Source organism: Salarias fasciatus, chromosome 16, assembly GCF_902148845.1.
Source record: "Salarias fasciatus chromosome 16, fSalaFa1.1, whole genome shotgun sequence".
In the NCBI taxonomy this organism is placed as follows: domain Eukaryota; kingdom Metazoa; phylum Chordata; class Actinopteri; order Blenniiformes; family Blenniidae; genus Salarias; species Salarias fasciatus.
In genome coordinates, this window is record NC_043760.1 from 31,989,345 (window position 1) to 32,006,301 (window position 16,957).

Sequence of the window (16,957 nt, forward strand, 5' to 3'; positions counted from 1 at the left end):
CTTTCTGAACACACCAGAACTGGATGAGACTTTCTCCTCGATCTCATCTACGCAGCAATGGAAGTTTGTCTGTTTGTTTATTTATCTGTTTTCTTACTTATTTATTTCGTTAAGATGAAATAAGAGAGACTAAGAGATGAGATTATTTGAAATCATATGGAGATATTACACACTGACACAATGAGAGAGGCAGTCTGAAAAGATGTCGGCTGGAGCTGAAAGAGATTAGATCACAAGAAATAAGAAGCAGTGTTAAATAGGCTAAGATGTGAGGCATCATGAGGTGGGATGAGGAAAACAGAGGGTGCATTGTAGAGCGAGATTAAATGTTAGAAGATAGGATTATTGGAGATGAAAGGCCAGATTAGATGAGATGGAACGAGGTTAGACAAGATGAGAAGATGTGCAAAAAGAAATCAGATTAGTTGAGAAGAGATTAAAAGAAATTAGATTAGACTTTAATGAGAAACAGTATGAGATGAGATGAGATGAGATGAGATGAGATGAGATGAGATGAGATGAGATGAGATGAGACGAGAGGAAACAGAAAATGAGAGGAGATCACACCAGATAATAAGCAGCACATGATGAGATTACAACAGATTAGACCATTTGTGTTTCTCATTTGTGGCACAGCAGCAGGATAAAGTCCAGCATTTTCCAGTAAGAGTGTTTTCTTCATGAATGAAGCTCCGACGTCCAGCAGGTGACGGAGGTGGAGACCGAGCGGAGGCAGAGCTCCAGCCGAGGCTGTGGTGAGGTTCAGAAGGAAATGAGCACTCTGGTCAGGGACAGGGACGGATTGTGGCTTTGGTTGAATATCAATAAATGAAACATGTCACTGCCAGGTTTATTTTTTTGTTTAAAACCTCCACCAGGCAGCGTGCCTGAACACACTGCGGCTGCTATGGTGGATATCGCGTTGCACGATCAGATACTCTGGAAAACAACAATCACACATGCTGTCATGGAACACGCAGCGGCGCAATGTCAGCGTTACTACTTGTTAGGAAAGCAAACTGCAAACGATTTCTTCTCAGTGATTAAAAAAAAAAAAAAAAATCAGATCTGGACAGCAGTAAGTTGTTCCCAACAGTGTTTTCTGCCAGTGTTTTTTGTTCTCCTGATGGAGGAAGAGCCCACACCGCACATTGTTCATGACTGTTGATATAAATACTCACTAAAAGTGTGACTCTCCTGCAGCCAGTCGGGTCTTCATATTAAATCTGCTGGATCTTCATGACGTTTGTCTAAATCGAGTTGTGGAAATTCATCCGCCATCAAACTCTGTGGCGCCCTCTAACAGGAGCCCCCGCCTCACGGTGAGAATCGCTGCTGCCAGTGTGCGTGTGTGTGTGTGTGTGTGTGTGTGTGTGTGTACGTGAAGTCGATCCAGCCTATCTGATTGGATTTAGAGTGTGTGTGTGGAGTTATTCTTTCAAGTTAGTTACATCACACAGGAGGCCCGTGCCTCCAGCCGGGACGGCCTTCCTGTCAGCGGTGCGCTCGTCCAGCGAGGTGCCAAGCCGCTTCGGAAGACTATCTCAGCTAATTGTCTGTCAGGCAGATGTTTTCGCCGTGCCACTTCAAAACACAACGCTTCTGAGAGAGTGTTGAAAGGGAGAAATCATCCCGGTGACCTTTGACCTGCCTCAGTCCAGATTAGCATGCGGGACTGTTTTATGTCGTTTGGAAGTTTGAAACACTTCCAGCTTCTGATGTGACCGAGTTTCCCTGAAGCGCGGTGAGCGATGGGCCCGTTAGAGGCTCAGTGTGGCCCACCTGGTCCTGGACCAGCCCGCCCCGAGGAATGTGAACCTGAGACCTCCCGGCCGTCGCCGCTGACTGAAGCTAACAGGGTGGGAATCCGCTCTGATGGCGAGTTGGGACGATTCACAAACGCTTTCTGTTGACGTCTCTTTCAATTCCTCAGGCTAATCATATTTGCTCTCCCATTTAGATTAATTTTTTTGCAAATACGGACTGAAGCTAAACTGTTTGTGCACAGCGGCTGAGCCGTACTGACTGAGCGCGACGGTGGAGCGCGCCTCACACGCGGCTGGAAATAAAACTGCCGTTTGCTCGGGATTATTGATCACATTAATATGCAATGATTATTTTCTCAGGGTGAATTTGTTGTCTAAATAGCAGTTTGAAGTTGTGTAATTAAAAACAGCTTTGACGGAGACTCCAGCAAAGAGATTTGACGTTTTAAGAAACATATTTTTTGAAAAGAGCTCCACTGAAGTGTTTGTTAGTCTGCACTTCAATGGAGGAGATTTCAAAATGAATTATGGTGTTAAGCTGCCGCTGGATGTTTATTCGCACCATATTATTCACCATTATTCAGTCGGGAAAACAGAAGAGAAAGGTAAAAACTGTGAAGTCTCATTTAGCCAGAGTGGGATTTTACCGGCGAAACAGTAGATATCGATAAAGATAACAGATAATAGATACAGACCCGAACACAGTGCTTCACATGCTGCCAGTGGCTGTGGACAATTCAAAGAACAACTACAACAAACGTCGCCACACTCATATCAATAAAGTTATTCTCATTTGATCTACAAACATTTAGAATGAATCCAGCTCAGCTTGAATTTTCTAATACTTGAAGACAAAATCCACATTTCTCTTTCTTTTCCTTTGCTGTTTTTAGTTTGGAAGAGTTGTGGCCACGTGCTCAACTTTTCTCAAATATTCTAAAAAAAAAAAAAATCCCAAAATAGATGCACAACATATAAATAAAGAAGATTATCAACCATGTTGAATTCACACATTTTTAATTAAATTAAACTGCATTTTAATGGATAAAAATTTACAAATAAAAAAAGACATGACAATGCAGTGTTTAGATTTTTTTTAATATTTGTTCATGTTAAAAGTGTAATCTGTTTGATCACGTGGCAAAAGGTGGGAACTTGTATATCTCTTTGTGTTCTTATAAAATAACAGGAAACTAATGAAAGTACAGAAATATACAGGGGAAATAAAAGCTTCTTTTTTTATCAAAGCATAAGTACTGTTTGGCCTTTTTGTTTTAATTATACACCTTCTATAGTTTTAACCACATTAAACAGAAGTGAATTTTCATCACAAGACAGCAAGTACTCAAAAATGTTAAAAATAAAAAAAAAACAGAGAAACTTGAAATCTGTGTGAATTTGATCAATTTCAGTCACTCTGAGAGATTTCATTGTTTGAAAATTGGAAATCTTTCAATGTATACTTTCACTGTTCGTCCTATCAGATGTTAAAATGAATTAAATGATCAGATCTCATATCATTTAGACTTTTTTGACTTGCCAGACTGAGGAAGAGAAATACGAAGTAGTTAATGTATCTTTAACTATGGCTGTATTCTCATGTGGAACTGTTCTCTGTAAATGTGCCTGGAAACGACTGTGTTGTAATATAAATAAAGCTGAATTGAATTGAATTGCACTGCATCCTTTTAGCTTCCCCAGTAAACAAAGAGACAGAATATCAGAGTTGTGAAGCTGAAGCAGCTAAATGGAATTCAGCCAGTATTCTTTCAGTTTTTCTTTATGGGATAAAATGTTTTCTGTAAAACGGGTCCGTTTTTAATTTATTAGAAAAACACTTCATTCCTAATTTTTATCTGAGCATGCTTTTCAATCACAATAAATATATGATACGACGTGAAAAATAAACTGTTAAATTGATGCATTAGATTATTTGTGAACACTATAGTGTGATTATTTGTAGTACGATTAAGCTGAAAATTAACTTTGACTCGGCTGCCTTTTGAATTTATCTTTTATGTGAGACCCTTCACAAACTGAAAACGGATCTTTCTGACGGCGAGTCGGTGAAACTGGAGGAGAAACACAGAGAAGCTGTGGTTGGAAATACTTTGAGAAGTTAAACCGGAGCTCCTGGAACCCGGTGTGAATTAACCAGACAAGCTAAACACACACAGCGCAGGTTATCTTTCACTACATCTGTCGTTCAGGTGAGCGTAAATAATGCATGAGTGCCATGAGAGAAACAAGTGAGGGAGAGCTGACAGCAGAATATCCAGATTATGGCGAAAGCCGTTTTTATTTTGAGACAAAGTTGAAAGTGTGTGTGTTTGTAGATGGAGCCGATACTGGAACAGGACAGAGAGTGCAGTGTTTTCATTAGATAACTTACTAGGATTACAGCAACACAAGCCAAATGCTTCAACTAGCAAATAAAAGCCTAATGAGTGTAACATAAACAGCTGCATGGAATGTGAACTTAATGCCTCACCCCCCCCAAACCCACCCCGCAATTTTCTAACTTTAAAATTCTCGACACTTTCCACTTACCCCGAAAAAAAATGTAAAATAATAATAACAGGCAGTGTTGACACAGACTTAAAATGTTAGTTTTAATATACTTTTTGCAGAGTTGATGACTCCAGATACATTTAGGAGCGTTTGCCAACAAAGCAAAGCGGAGTCTAGCCCAAACACAGCGGGATGAAAGGTGGCCTTTGATCGGCCGCCGGCCCGAGTGGCTTCAGCACTTCGGCTCGATTGTTTTCAGCTGAGGTTTCTCTGGGTGGCTTCGCTTCAAGCTGCAGCTCCAGCTGCCGGAACTGGATTTACTCGGGATTTTAGGAACCGCAAAGTTGTTTCACAAAAACAGAAAGAAAGAAGAAAAAAAAAAAAGCGCTCGGCTAAACCAAACGGACGGTTATTTTGAAAGTTGCTGCAGTAGCTGGAGGAGTTATTGTGATGTAGCATGACAAAAGCTTTGAGCTAAATATACACTGTCTTCTCAGGCCCATAAGCTCTGTCATTTCACACCATTACCAGTGCCCTGCAGAGCTTTCCGGGGAGGCAGCGACAGCCCACATTCCATCTGATCATAGTTGTGTGTGACATTTCAAAGAGGATTATGTGAATGAAATGTGATAAAAACTATTTTCACGTGACCCCTGAGCACTTGACCCCTGATAGGCTACGGCGCGGCGCAGCACCGAGCCTCCTCGTCTCTGGGACCGAGTCTTTCTTCCTGCAGCAGACGACGAAAGAAATACAGGAAGTAAACTCTGATCAGGTGTTGTTGTTTTGCTTTTTTTTTTTTTTTAACTCAAAGCTGTTTGTTGAATGTAAAATCGGGTTTTTCTTGGTTGATAAATTTGGGGAATACAAGCAGAGGACTGAAAACTGAGCTGTAAACAAAGCTGAATGTGTTTCAACTCTAAAAGCAAAAAAAAAAAAAAGTCGATGTAATCTGTCCCTGTACACGCTGCAGCACACATGCCTCCTTCTCCTCCATTAATGTATTATTGTGTATTTGTAACTTGTAGCCAACATAAATAGCTTTATGCGCTTGAACATGTTGACAAAGCAGCCATGGCTCATTGGCGGTTGATGGATGGCCGTGTGCGCCCCGCTAATTATTAGTACACATAAAAGGATGCTGTTATTTCCAGACCGGGTCGCAGCCAGAGGGGTCACTGGGTAAATACGGAGCCATCGGTCTGCGACTATATCGCTCAATCTTGATGTATGAGCGCAGAGGCACAAATTAAACGTGGAGGGACCTTCCAGGGGGTACCGCGCTCGCCGGGACGCCATTTGGGCTAATTCCTGAACGGGCCTCAGACAATAAGCCACTATAGCACATGGCGTAATTACTCTGTACACACACATCTGGAATTTGGCTCCCAGAGGAAGCTAATACACATTAAAAAAAAAAAAAGAAGGCCAAAGCATTTTCAATGTGCAAAATTTAGTATGTGTGGGTAAAGCATGTGGAGGCAGCTTAGCCGTGTGTGTGTGTGTGTGTGTGTGTGTGTGTGTGTCTTTAATACACACCCGTTCCTGACCTTCTCATGTCTTGTGCTCAGAGTTAATCACCGCTGCAGAAACAAGCAGAGGAGATGATCTCCGGGCCTTCAGTTCAGAGACGATTACATGTCATGAGCACGGCGTCCCTCAGATGTGCTGCTCGCCGCCCATTTCCCCGCCGCGCTCTCGGCCTTCCCACTCCAGTTACAGCCATCTTGCTTCTATTTGACGACATTACAGCCCCACTTTCCATACCAATCCCCTCCGTGTCATTTTGACAAACACTGGGAGGGAGAGATGTTACCGCGCAGGACGCTGTGAGAAACGGGCTGCATCTGGATTTTATAGCAGCTCAATTTTCCCCGCCGGCGAGCGGCGCAGATTGGATGTGATGAGCCGGGCCGGCGAACAACGTCAGCTCCGGACTGATATTGATATTGATCCGCAGGTCGAGGCGGCCGCAGAGCGTCAGCCGCCGACGTGACGCGAGACACGGAGAGATCACAGATCTGGGAGATCTGCTGTTATTATCTGGAAAATCTGGCGAGCTCCGTCCAGCCAAGTCATTTAGGAGGATTACCGGCCCGTCTGCGTCCCGTGTGTTTACTCTGTGTGTGTAACCCGAGCACTTCTGCACAGCTCCTTTAAAAAGTCTTCTGAAACTCCCAAGTACAAATATTTATAACTTTATTGATAGTTTACTTGTACAAGATGTACATTCATATTTTGTGAATCAAAAGGGGAAAAACAAACTGTACGATGATTCATGTTCAGGCATGCTTGCATATGAAATGGTCATTTTTTTTTAATGGGTACAACAAATTCCATGGAGTATTGTTCAATTCAACCATCCCTGAAATGTTTGTAAACTCGGACACGCTACATTTTTTTTTTTGTTTTTTTTTTCGGCAAACAATGCACTACAGCCACACCTCCTAATTCAAATTCAACACTTAAAAAAACATACAAAAATAAATGCAAAGCCATGTAAAAATGTACACTTGTAGTTCAACTATTTCATCTTTCATAAACTTTCAGACAAAATAATAAATAAAACACCCATATGTTTAATTTAAAATGGAGACATAAACATTTCTAAATGGAGGTCTGTGAACAGAGAAGATGTTTGGAGACTGTTAGAGGTACGTAGACCAGAAACCGATCCGCAGCTTTAGCGCAGCTCTGACAGCAGTGTTTACAACAACCTTAAAATAATCTCTGAATTGAATCCAAATGTGTCAGCCGGTCAGAATTCATTAGAAATTAACGATGAAAATGTCACGTATAACATGCAAAATCAGGATTAAACAGAACAGAAGCCTGGTTCGGGTTACGGCGCTGATTGGATGATTTTTATTGTCGTTTCTCTTTCCAGAATCAAAAAGTTAAAAGTTTTTGCTCGTGTTAGTACAGATCGGCATTTTAAATTGACCCTCATTTTTGCATCGTCCAAAAATGTGCTCATGTCTTCCTCAACAAGCGATGGCTGTGCCCGACGTACAGAGAACGCACTGAATACACAGGAGGTTACGTGGGATATGGCACCTGGTTCTGAGCGACCGTCCTCCAACTAAATATACACCGCCGTAGATTATAAACAAAAAAAAAAAAAATTCACTGCTGTGTTTTGGCAAAGAAATTCAACACTCCAACAGTGCATGGGAAACAACAAAAGAGTCACATCGGGTCTCTTCATCGTTGAGGATTAACTGCTAGCTGTTTTTACTTTTTTGCTATTTACAGTATTGCACTTAAACTGCACACCCTTGCATTTCAGTTTGACTGATGCGTTCTTCATATTTTCAGATTTAGAAAAAGAAAGAAAAGAAAAAAAAAATCCCATTTATATACCCTTTATCCCAGATAGCGTCCTTTCTGCCGATCGCATGACAATATTAAAGCCCGCGCCCACCCCTGTTTTTCCCAATTAGTAAAGTAGTTTCTGCTTGTAGTGCCATTTGTAAACACCCACATACAAGACCTGAAGTGCAAAGGCGATCTTCACTTCTTTACCCAAGATACAACACAACAAACAGAAAGAAAAAAACCAAAAGACAGGGGGAGAGAGAGAGAGAGAGGAGTGATGCACACCCAGGCCTGGCCGAAAACATGCCCAGCAACGCCGAGTAACGTCTCTCCTCTGCAGCGGAGGGGGGAAAGAGCATTGTTGCTTTTGTTACAGCACGAGTCCATAAGAGGAGGGCTACCGGAACCTTCGACTCTGAAGGCGTCGGAGGAAGGAAGGGGGGGCGGGGGGCGGGGAGCGCACTGAATGGCAGTGTTAAAAACAGTTGTAAAGCGTTTGTGTCAGGTGTGGATGGAGACAAGTCCCACAACGGTCCTCCATTAGAGCTCATGCACTTGGCAGCAGCAGGGAACACAGTGGTTTGGAGACAAATATGGCCTTTTTTTTTCTTAAAAAAGGTTTGTTTTTTCTTTTTCCTTCTTTTTTTTTTTTCCTAGCAAGAGATGGGGGGGGGGGGGGGGGGGTGTAAAGATGAGAGCCGTTCCAAAGCCTCGGTGAGGTGATGTGTGGGTCTGTTTTCCCCCAAAGCTCAACCCTCTGTACTGTCAACATGGCGGCAGCCAGCGTCAGCGAGGCTCTGCTTTTGGCCCTGCTGCTGCCTGCCAGTTTGCTTTGTTCTAACGTCTTCTGGTCTGACGGGCCCCGGCCCGGCCCTCAGACAGACATCCACATGTGTTTGTACGGTCCTTGGGATGTGATCTGTGCCTGGAGTGGACTGAGCCACTGGCCCCGCAGAAGTCCTGCCTGTTGGGCGAAAAGTAAAAGGTGATTTCATTGGTATTTAATTACCGTTCTCTACAAGTGGTTTGTTTTGGCAGCTGGTTTTGTGACAATTTTCTCGCCCCCTCCTTCTTTTTTCCTTTTTTTTTATTTTCTTCCTCCACTGTTCTCCCCCTTTCTCTCTCACACACTCCCTCTCCCCCCTCCTCTGTATGTGTTCCTCTCTTTCATTCTCACTCAGTGTTTTTGTTTATTTTAGTTTTAGCTGTGAGTGTCACGGCCCTTTCACAGGCTCAGTCTTGTGTGAGAGGCGATTATGGGCATCAGGCGAGCGGAGGGGCAGCCCGGTGGGGTCAGAGTCCCAGAGCTTCGGTGTGTTTTCTTGCCTTGAGTCGCAGGTCGGCGATGCTCGAGTTCTTGCTGTTGCTTTTGGCGGCTGCCGCCACCGCCGCTGCCGCGGAGGCCGAGTCGGCGAGAGACGCGATTGGTAGTCCGAAAGGAGGGGGCGGGAACATCAGGTAGGGAGCATGAGCGGCCAGGTGAGGGTGCAGGTGGGGGTGGGAGTGGGTGACCCCGTCCAACTGGAGCTGTGCTTGTACCTGCAAGGCGGCAAAACACCAAGTTAGTCAGCGTGAGCGCCTCGGGCCGTGTGTGTGAGCTGAGGATTTAGGTTTCACAGTCTGACACTATTAAAATCCCCCTCGGATTCTACCCCCTCGGAGCTGTTGCTTACTGTGTGTTTTCTAAGAAAATAGTTCAGGGCTGCACTCTGCGCTTTAGCCCTTCCTTCATGTCAGCTATTCTAGAAGTTAATGAATCATACATTGCTCTCAGACACCACATCCAATTTAATCGTCCAGAATCAAAGTCTTTCCAGGACCCCGAACAGATTTGTTTAATTCAGACTGAGGACTCCGTTATACCCTTGGAAATTTGCAGTCTTGTTATCCTGATTATGTATTCAATTGCATAAATAAACAATTTTGCACTAAAAAGATATTCACATATTTGGAGTTATAAATATTTATCCAGACATATTCCTGAGTCAAGGGGAAAAAGAAATCATAAGGAGCATAGGATATCAGTTTTCACATTCTTGGCAATTATTTTATAAGAAGTAGGTGAAAATTAAGCATCTGCTTACTTCAGAGGGAGCGAGCTGAGCCTGTTGCCATTTCTCATGTGTTTCAAACACCACAGGAAGAAGTGGGAAAACTTAAGTATTTCACGCTTTCTTCTCCAACCAAAATAGAATGATAGAAAGTCAAACTTTTAGCTTGACTAAATATTATTTTTTACACTTTGCTCCCTCTTGCACTGGCACAAAATAGAAAAAAAAAAACCCCAAGACACGGCTCGTGTTGAAGTGGTTAAATGAGAGGGAAAATTAATCCGAACCACACATGTGTAGGTTGCTAAGCAGGGAAACAGCATCCAAACAAAACCTCCTGCAAACACAAACTTTTCCACACGTCTACAATTACTCAAAAAATCAGGTAACAAACTGCAGCTGTGAACGACATTTCCCAAGCGGACGGCGCAGTGGCTTCAGGTTAGAGTGCAGAGGCGCTGATGGAAACATTACGAACGCTGATTGTTGAGAGTGATTTTGTTTGGAGGTCTGGACATGAATCAATCAGTGCTTTACCGAACGGGCGGCGATGCTTCGCGGAAATTGTGCATCAAAATGTGCTCACCATAACAATGCAGGAGATACCGTGTATTTTTAGAGGTAGTTTTGATCGCTCTTTCTTCTTTGTAAATAAAGAAAGACAAGAAGACCTCGCCAAGGTCCGAGTCGAGACCTTACGCAGCCAGTCTGCTTGTTTTATACGCGCTTGTTGCATTGTAATGTGTGAGTGTGTGCGTGCCGGCTTCAGCCTCATGCAGCATGCCTCTCTCAGTATGCAGGCCTCCAGCCTCCACCCCTGCCAGTGCAGCTCAACGCCAATATCCATCAGAGCCCACTCCATTCGCCGCTTTCATCATCTCTTTTATGTGCTCACGCCTGCCGCACTGTTGGCTTAATTAGGCCGCTGCTTTTCACAAGGGTCAAGCAGACAACACAGCGGCCGGGACGCAGGAGCAGATAGCAGCAGATCAAATGTCCGTCCACCTCTCCTCTCCCCGTACAGTCCAGCCCTCCGCACGCCGCGCAGAGGTGAAAGGTGCAATGAGGTCTGAGCTGCTCCCTCCCCCTCCGACACACTCACACTCACACTCACACTCTCACACACACACACACACACACACAGTCTCTCATCACTTACATCTAATAACTGGCACAGGGCCTATAGATGTATGTGAACGTACAAATATAGAAGAGCGACTCTGACTCCAGTTTCACCTTGTACACACACATCTCTCTCTCTCTCTCACACACACACACACACACACACACACACACACACACACACACACACGCACCAAGCTTCAGCTCGATTTCTAACCTGTTTTTCACCAACATGTAGTTTTTGCCCCAGCTTCACCAGATGCAGAACCCTCAGTCAACTACTGACTACACTTAACAGCAGAATTTAACTTGACTTCAGTTGTTGTGTGACCTGAATGAACATTTCTGCATTTTAAGCGCATCTTTACCCAAGAAATATGAAAACAGGGCCTACCTGCTGGAAGGGCATCCGGAGGGCACCCATGTTGACGTAGGGTGCTACTCTGCATGCATCGAGGTGGCTGCCGCTGCCCAGAATAACACCTGGGGAGAAGGGAAAGATGTCTGTCAGACAGCCAGACAGTTGTTGTTATGTGAGATGAGGAGGTCACAATTTTATTTTATTTTTTTTTACACATGCAGTCAAAAAAATGTGTTAAATTGTTAGAATAAAATCAAAAGAACATTAAAAAGGGGGTGAGAAGAAGCATCATTTACCTTTGTGCATCTGGTTTTCCTGTTTTCGACACTTTGCTCTTCTGTTCTGAAACCAAACCTGGTGAGGAAAAAAGAAATAACCCTTCAGAAAAAAAATCAAAAACATTTCAAAACCAGTAAACTGTTAAAAAAAATGAATACATCAAATTTAAATAAAAAATTAAATAAATTCTATTTCATATTTTGCTTTAAATCAAGAATAAACCGTTACAAAAGAGACATAATAATGATAAAATCACACAGGTTTTTAGTAATATTAGAAGAGAACTGTGGTGATGTTTCATTACAATGGGAAAGAAAAAAGAAAAAGAAAAAGGTTCTTAAGCAGCTCCCTAATTTGCTGACTGCGTTTGAAGCTGCAGGCTAAGGCCCATTGTTAATCACCATCAACTTAATTTGCCTCGTTGAATAACATTATCTCCCCTCCCCTTCGACCCCGCAATGATTATCATTTACAGATGCGGGATTAGCGGCCGTGCGCGGACCACAAAGGGCGCAGACAGGATGCGCGCGGCGCCGCGTGGAGACACGTGCAGCGCCGCGTTGATGGGAAGACAACAACACAGCCGTCAATGCAGCATGTCCAGCATGAGGCAGGCGGGGGGCAAATGGCACCCCATAATTCCAAATGAAATAAAATAAAATAAAATAGAATATAATAGAATAAAAAAACATTGAAGCTTCCTTTCTTGCTTCAAAATTACCCATCAAATTGAATTATTTGAATTAATAAACCACAATGCAAATTAAATCCGTCTAAACGCATTCAAACATTTATTATTATTATTATTATTGTTATTATTATTATTATTATTATTATTGTTATTATCATTATTATTATTATTATTATCAGTGCATGGAGCATGCCACTGTAAACCGCCGTTATTGTATAGGCTGTGAGTGATCAGCTCCACAGTGGTAAATGATGATAGAAAAGGTGTTTATGAAAATCCCAGGTGATTTTGCATAGACGCACAGTAATCCCTCAGATAAATCAAGGCTAATATTAGACGGGCCCGAGATCAATTCCAATTACGCGCCAGTATGTTAAGCAAAGTGAACTACACTGGTTCAGACAGTTATTTCTTCATTAAGGGCCACTCAATGATGCGCTTCACAAATACCCTAATCTCATTTCCTTTTTGATTTTTTATTAGAGACAGTGAATAATGACATTTAATTTAGCAGCGCGCCAGAAACCCAAAGATATTAGTCCTAACTGAATTACTGCCTGCTCCGCACCAAGCTCTCATAACTTTCAATTAGATTCATTGACAGCTGCTCGGAGCGCAGGTTCACAGCCTGCAACAGCCCTGCTGCAACCCACCCGCACTGAGCCCGCACCAAACAGGCTGCTTTTCACATGTTCCCTGTTCCTGGGGTCGCTCACAGCGGGATCTGTGCGTAAAGGTCCATCCGGGCAGAGGAAAACACGCACAGCCGGGCTGCGAAGGTCTTTCTGAGCACATTTGCGCCATGGATTATTTTAATGAACACAGTTTATTAGCGATAACTGCAGCGTGATAAGTGCAGTGCAAGTTTGTCTGCTACCACAGCCAACCGAGCCCGACAACGCTCAGCTCAAAATGGTAGTCGGTGGGCTCTTAAAGCTCCATGATGGGGCTGATTCATCCGATTAGATACATCTGAACAGCGGCAGAGTTGGCCCGGAATCGAATTATTTCTAATCTGTTTTTATGGGGACACTACATCAAGCCAATGGCAGATATTACAAAGAAAATGAGGAGGGATCCGAGTTGACATAAGAGCGCGTCCCCTGAAGCAGCCATTCAGCCTCTTCATTCATTTTAATCATAGCTTGGGATTTTTTTTGCGCCTCTCCCCCCTCAGGCTGCTCGGATCGCAGGTTGTTGGTTCTGCAGGCCCGCCGCTGCAGGTTCACTCGGTTGTTCCATCCCTGATGATTTACAGCAGTTTGCGCTTGTTTGACAGGGATGGCTGCTACCGATCCACCTCCCGTTACACCGACGCCCCCTTTTTCTACTATTTTTTGGGCGATTTTAATGTTTGCTGCTTGACAGAAGAAACACATCACATCCGTTGGACCCAATATTTTCACTTGATTAATTTTGACAATGTCGTATAGATCTTAAAATCAACAGCCTGTAGTCTGGATTTTTCACAAATGGAACTGACAATTGTGACTTGCTATCGAAATATTATGACAGTGAAAGTTCATATTAAAAAAATGGAGATTTTATGAATTTCCACGAGATCAACATATGAATTGTACAGTTATTTCCCACACTATAAATTATTTATTCAATTACCTCTGAGGTGTCTCATGTAAATAAACTAAAAATGCGTACAGACTAATTAGAAATAGGTCATTTATGTGCACGTACACAACACGCGCAGTTATTTATTTATAACAGACGAATTAAAGCAAATATTCAATACGATTTTTTTATCAATCAAACACAACACGTAGCTCTTTTAAATGTAAGGTATTTTCATGAGATCAAAAACAGGATAAATATGAGGGCAAATTCTGCAAACACGACTTAAAAAAACCAGTCTAAGTGAGAGCATATGAAGGAAAACAGCCCATGCCTTGTTGTTTATGTGTGCTTGCTTAATTGTTTCATAAGAATATAATTACAATATAAATTCACAAGGTCTCAGTTTCTGCCCTAATTAGGAGCATCTTCCCCCCTCTTCATTATAATTTTTTTTTTTTTTTTTACATACACCAAGGACTATTTAGATGATTCCCACAATTTCAACAAACGCTGGAAAGAGATGTCACTGTACTATTCTCCCCTACTATAAGAGAGGAAGCACCTGCACATCTCTGACCGGGAAACACGTTACGCACCGCGTTGATCGCCGCTAATTACGCACCGCACGGTGCGTAAACACCACAGGCAGTGCGGGACGGGGGGAGCATCCTCACCTGCACCCGGGCCTCGGACAGTCCGAGCCGCTGGCTCAGCTCCTCTCTCATGAAGGCGTCCGGGTAGTGCGTCTCGTCGAACAGCCGCTCCAGCTCGTTGAGCTGCTCCAAAGTGAAGTTCGTGCGACTCCTCCGCTGCTTCAGTTTGCCCTGCGCGTCCTCGTCCTCCGACTTCACGTCCTCCTTTTTCTCCTTGCAGTCGTATATTCCTGTTTAGTCGCCCCGAGGTTTGGAAATAAAAAAAATAAAAATAAAACGAGAGGATGGGGTTAAATTGTGGATTTCTTGAAGGAGTGAACAGAGACGCGCCGCCTCGCGCTGCTTTACTCTGCTGTTTAACACACACACACACACACACACACACACACACACACATGCACTTTACTGGTCCCCCATTAAAGCCCACACTGGGCCCTGACAGGGGGCCTTAGGCCCGGCACTTTGACAGCAACACACACACACACACACACACACACACACACACACACACACACACACACACACACACACACACACAGTGTATTTGTTGAAGTGGGAGGCCTGTGGCTGTGTCTCCAGCCTCCATAAGTCAGCTCGTACCGTCAGTGCTGTTATAAAAGTAAATCAGTCAATACATGGCATGTAAGCCTAATAAGGCTGGGAGCGATTTAAAGAGCAGAGAATTAAGCTTCGGCTAAACGGACAAGATTTAGGTCTAATTACTTTGCTCCCGCAATATGGACTGAGGTTATTTAAGGCTATGAATAAAAAATGGTCCGCTTTAACATTTCTCTTTTTTTGTCAACTGAGAAACGCAGTGTGTGCGTGTGTGTAATCCAGCAAAGCTGTCAGTCTATAGGCTGGTCTATTTTTAAGAGACTATACTGTACCATTAGCTGCTATCTGTGTTGTTATTATTAGTAACACAGCTGACAACTGCTGCAATTACCTGCCTGTTCAGACGCCTTTTACTGTTTGTAGTTTACTGACGTGAACCTGTTTATTTCCCCAAACTGCAGGATAACTGACATATGATATAAATACTTAACAGATTAATCCCCGACAGGCTGAACAGTTGTTTATTTCCATTACTGGGTGTGTAAAGCAGAATAAGACATTTCAATCGATCTTTGTTCAATTATACAATCAATATGGAAATAAGTAAAATGTTTTCAGAGACCTACAGGGAGCACATGGACTGCCGAGGCTGCCATTAATTAGTTGCTAGCTTTAAACGACAAAAATAAACTATTAAAAAAATAAGATTCACTTTAATCTGTTCAGCGGTATTATATTTAATTCACGCAAAATTTTATGCGTAAAATAAAAAATCCGTTTGCTTTTACTTGCTGGTGTATCACACGAAGAAACATGGCGAACCTGCATGATATATATTTCAAAATAAACCTTAAATTCACAACAAAGCTTTAATTGATGCTCTCTCTAATATAAAATAAATGTAACAATACAGTCAGTATTATAAAATGGAGTACAGAACCAAGACGTGCAGTTCAATATAAATGTGCTGCCAAATGTGGCAAAGAATGTGAAAAATTCATTAAAATAAAGCTACAGACTGTTTTAAATGTTTTACAAAAGACACGTTGATTTTTTTTGTCATTTAGTAAAAGAGAGACTCTGAAAACAATCATTAAATAGTTAATAGGACGGCCAGGCGAAGGGCCCGCCTCCTGCTGCGTTAAAATAATAATTGTAATAACAGAATAACGTGATAACTTCAGGAAACTCCTTCAACTACTCGTATTTAAACGACTAAAGTACAATTCAGCCCTTACTGCGAACGGATTTGAAGGTTTACGCTGAAAAACAAAATCCCAAAAATGTCGTTCCTGGCTGAAAACAGTCAAAACTTCAGACATTTTTTTTTCTCCCGTCATGAAACAGATCATTTTATTAAGTTTAAAAAGGGGAAAAGCTTACCCTCTGTCGCCCTCGAAACATTAAAGTCCTTGAGTTTCTCCTTTTCCAGCTCGACGTGGTCCTTGAACAGATGCACCGGGCAGTGGTTGCTCTCCGTTATGTCCTGCAGGTTCGTCTCCGGGCTGCCCAGCTCCCGCGCCCGCGTCAAGCCGCTCTCCAAAACTTCCCTGTACGTGATGCTCTCCTTGCTGCTCTCTTTGGTTTTCTGATCGAAAGATTTCGACACGAATGCCGTAAGTTCTTCCATGGTCGGCTCTGTCTCTCAGTAGTGGTCCTGGTCGGGGAAATCCACCGTGTATGCGTGTACACCCTCACCGTCTCTCTGTGCGCACCAGCACTGCTCGCGGATACGCGCGTTTTGGAGGCTGGCAGCGGCGGCAGATAGAAGGGGTGGAGAGGAGGTGAGATCACTCCTGCTGTTGTGACTGTGTATTTGAGAGCTCACTATTTATACACGGCCACCTCAGCCCAGCCCCCCTACCCCTTCTTCCCTCCGATCTCTGTGTCTTGAGCAATTACAGGCCGGCTCGACTTTGCAGAATTCAACTTTCAGCAGCTTTTTTTTTTTTTTTTTTAACCGTCTTCCACAAATCAATGATGGGACTGATGGAGGCGCTTAATTGAATTACGGGGTCATTAAAATGCCTACGGTGGCTCGCTCCTGCGAGGAGGCTGTATATGGCTGTTATGTCTAA

The 16,957-nt window shown here is 43.1% G+C and overlaps 1 protein-coding gene across 3 annotated transcripts; it reads right to left on the bottom strand.

The window, feature by feature from the left end:
• Positions 1–6,629: 6,629 nt before the first annotated feature.
• Positions 6,630–16,694, bottom strand: shox (shox homeobox). 3 transcript variants are annotated; one of them, XM_030112388.1, is made up of 6 exons: positions 16,263–16,694; positions 14,343–14,551; positions 11,426–11,483; positions 11,163–11,251; positions 8,922–9,134; positions 6,630–8,559 (listed from the first exon to the last, which is right to left on the bottom strand). In XM_030112388.1, exons 1-6 carry the CDS (start codon positions 16,507–16,509, stop codon positions 8,470–8,472), a joined length of 906 nt encoding a protein of 301 aa, XP_029968248.1. In that variant the 5' UTR covers positions 16,510–16,694; the 3' UTR covers positions 6,630–8,469. The 3 variants fall into 3 exon arrangements, with proteins under 3 accessions (XP_029968248.1, XP_029968247.1, XP_029968249.1); XM_030112387.1 differs by having other exon boundaries at positions 11,163–11,272; XM_030112389.1 differs by lacking the exon at positions 6,630–8,559 and having other exon boundaries at positions 8,793–9,134; positions 11,163–11,272.
• Positions 16,695–16,957: the final 263 nt, after the last annotated feature.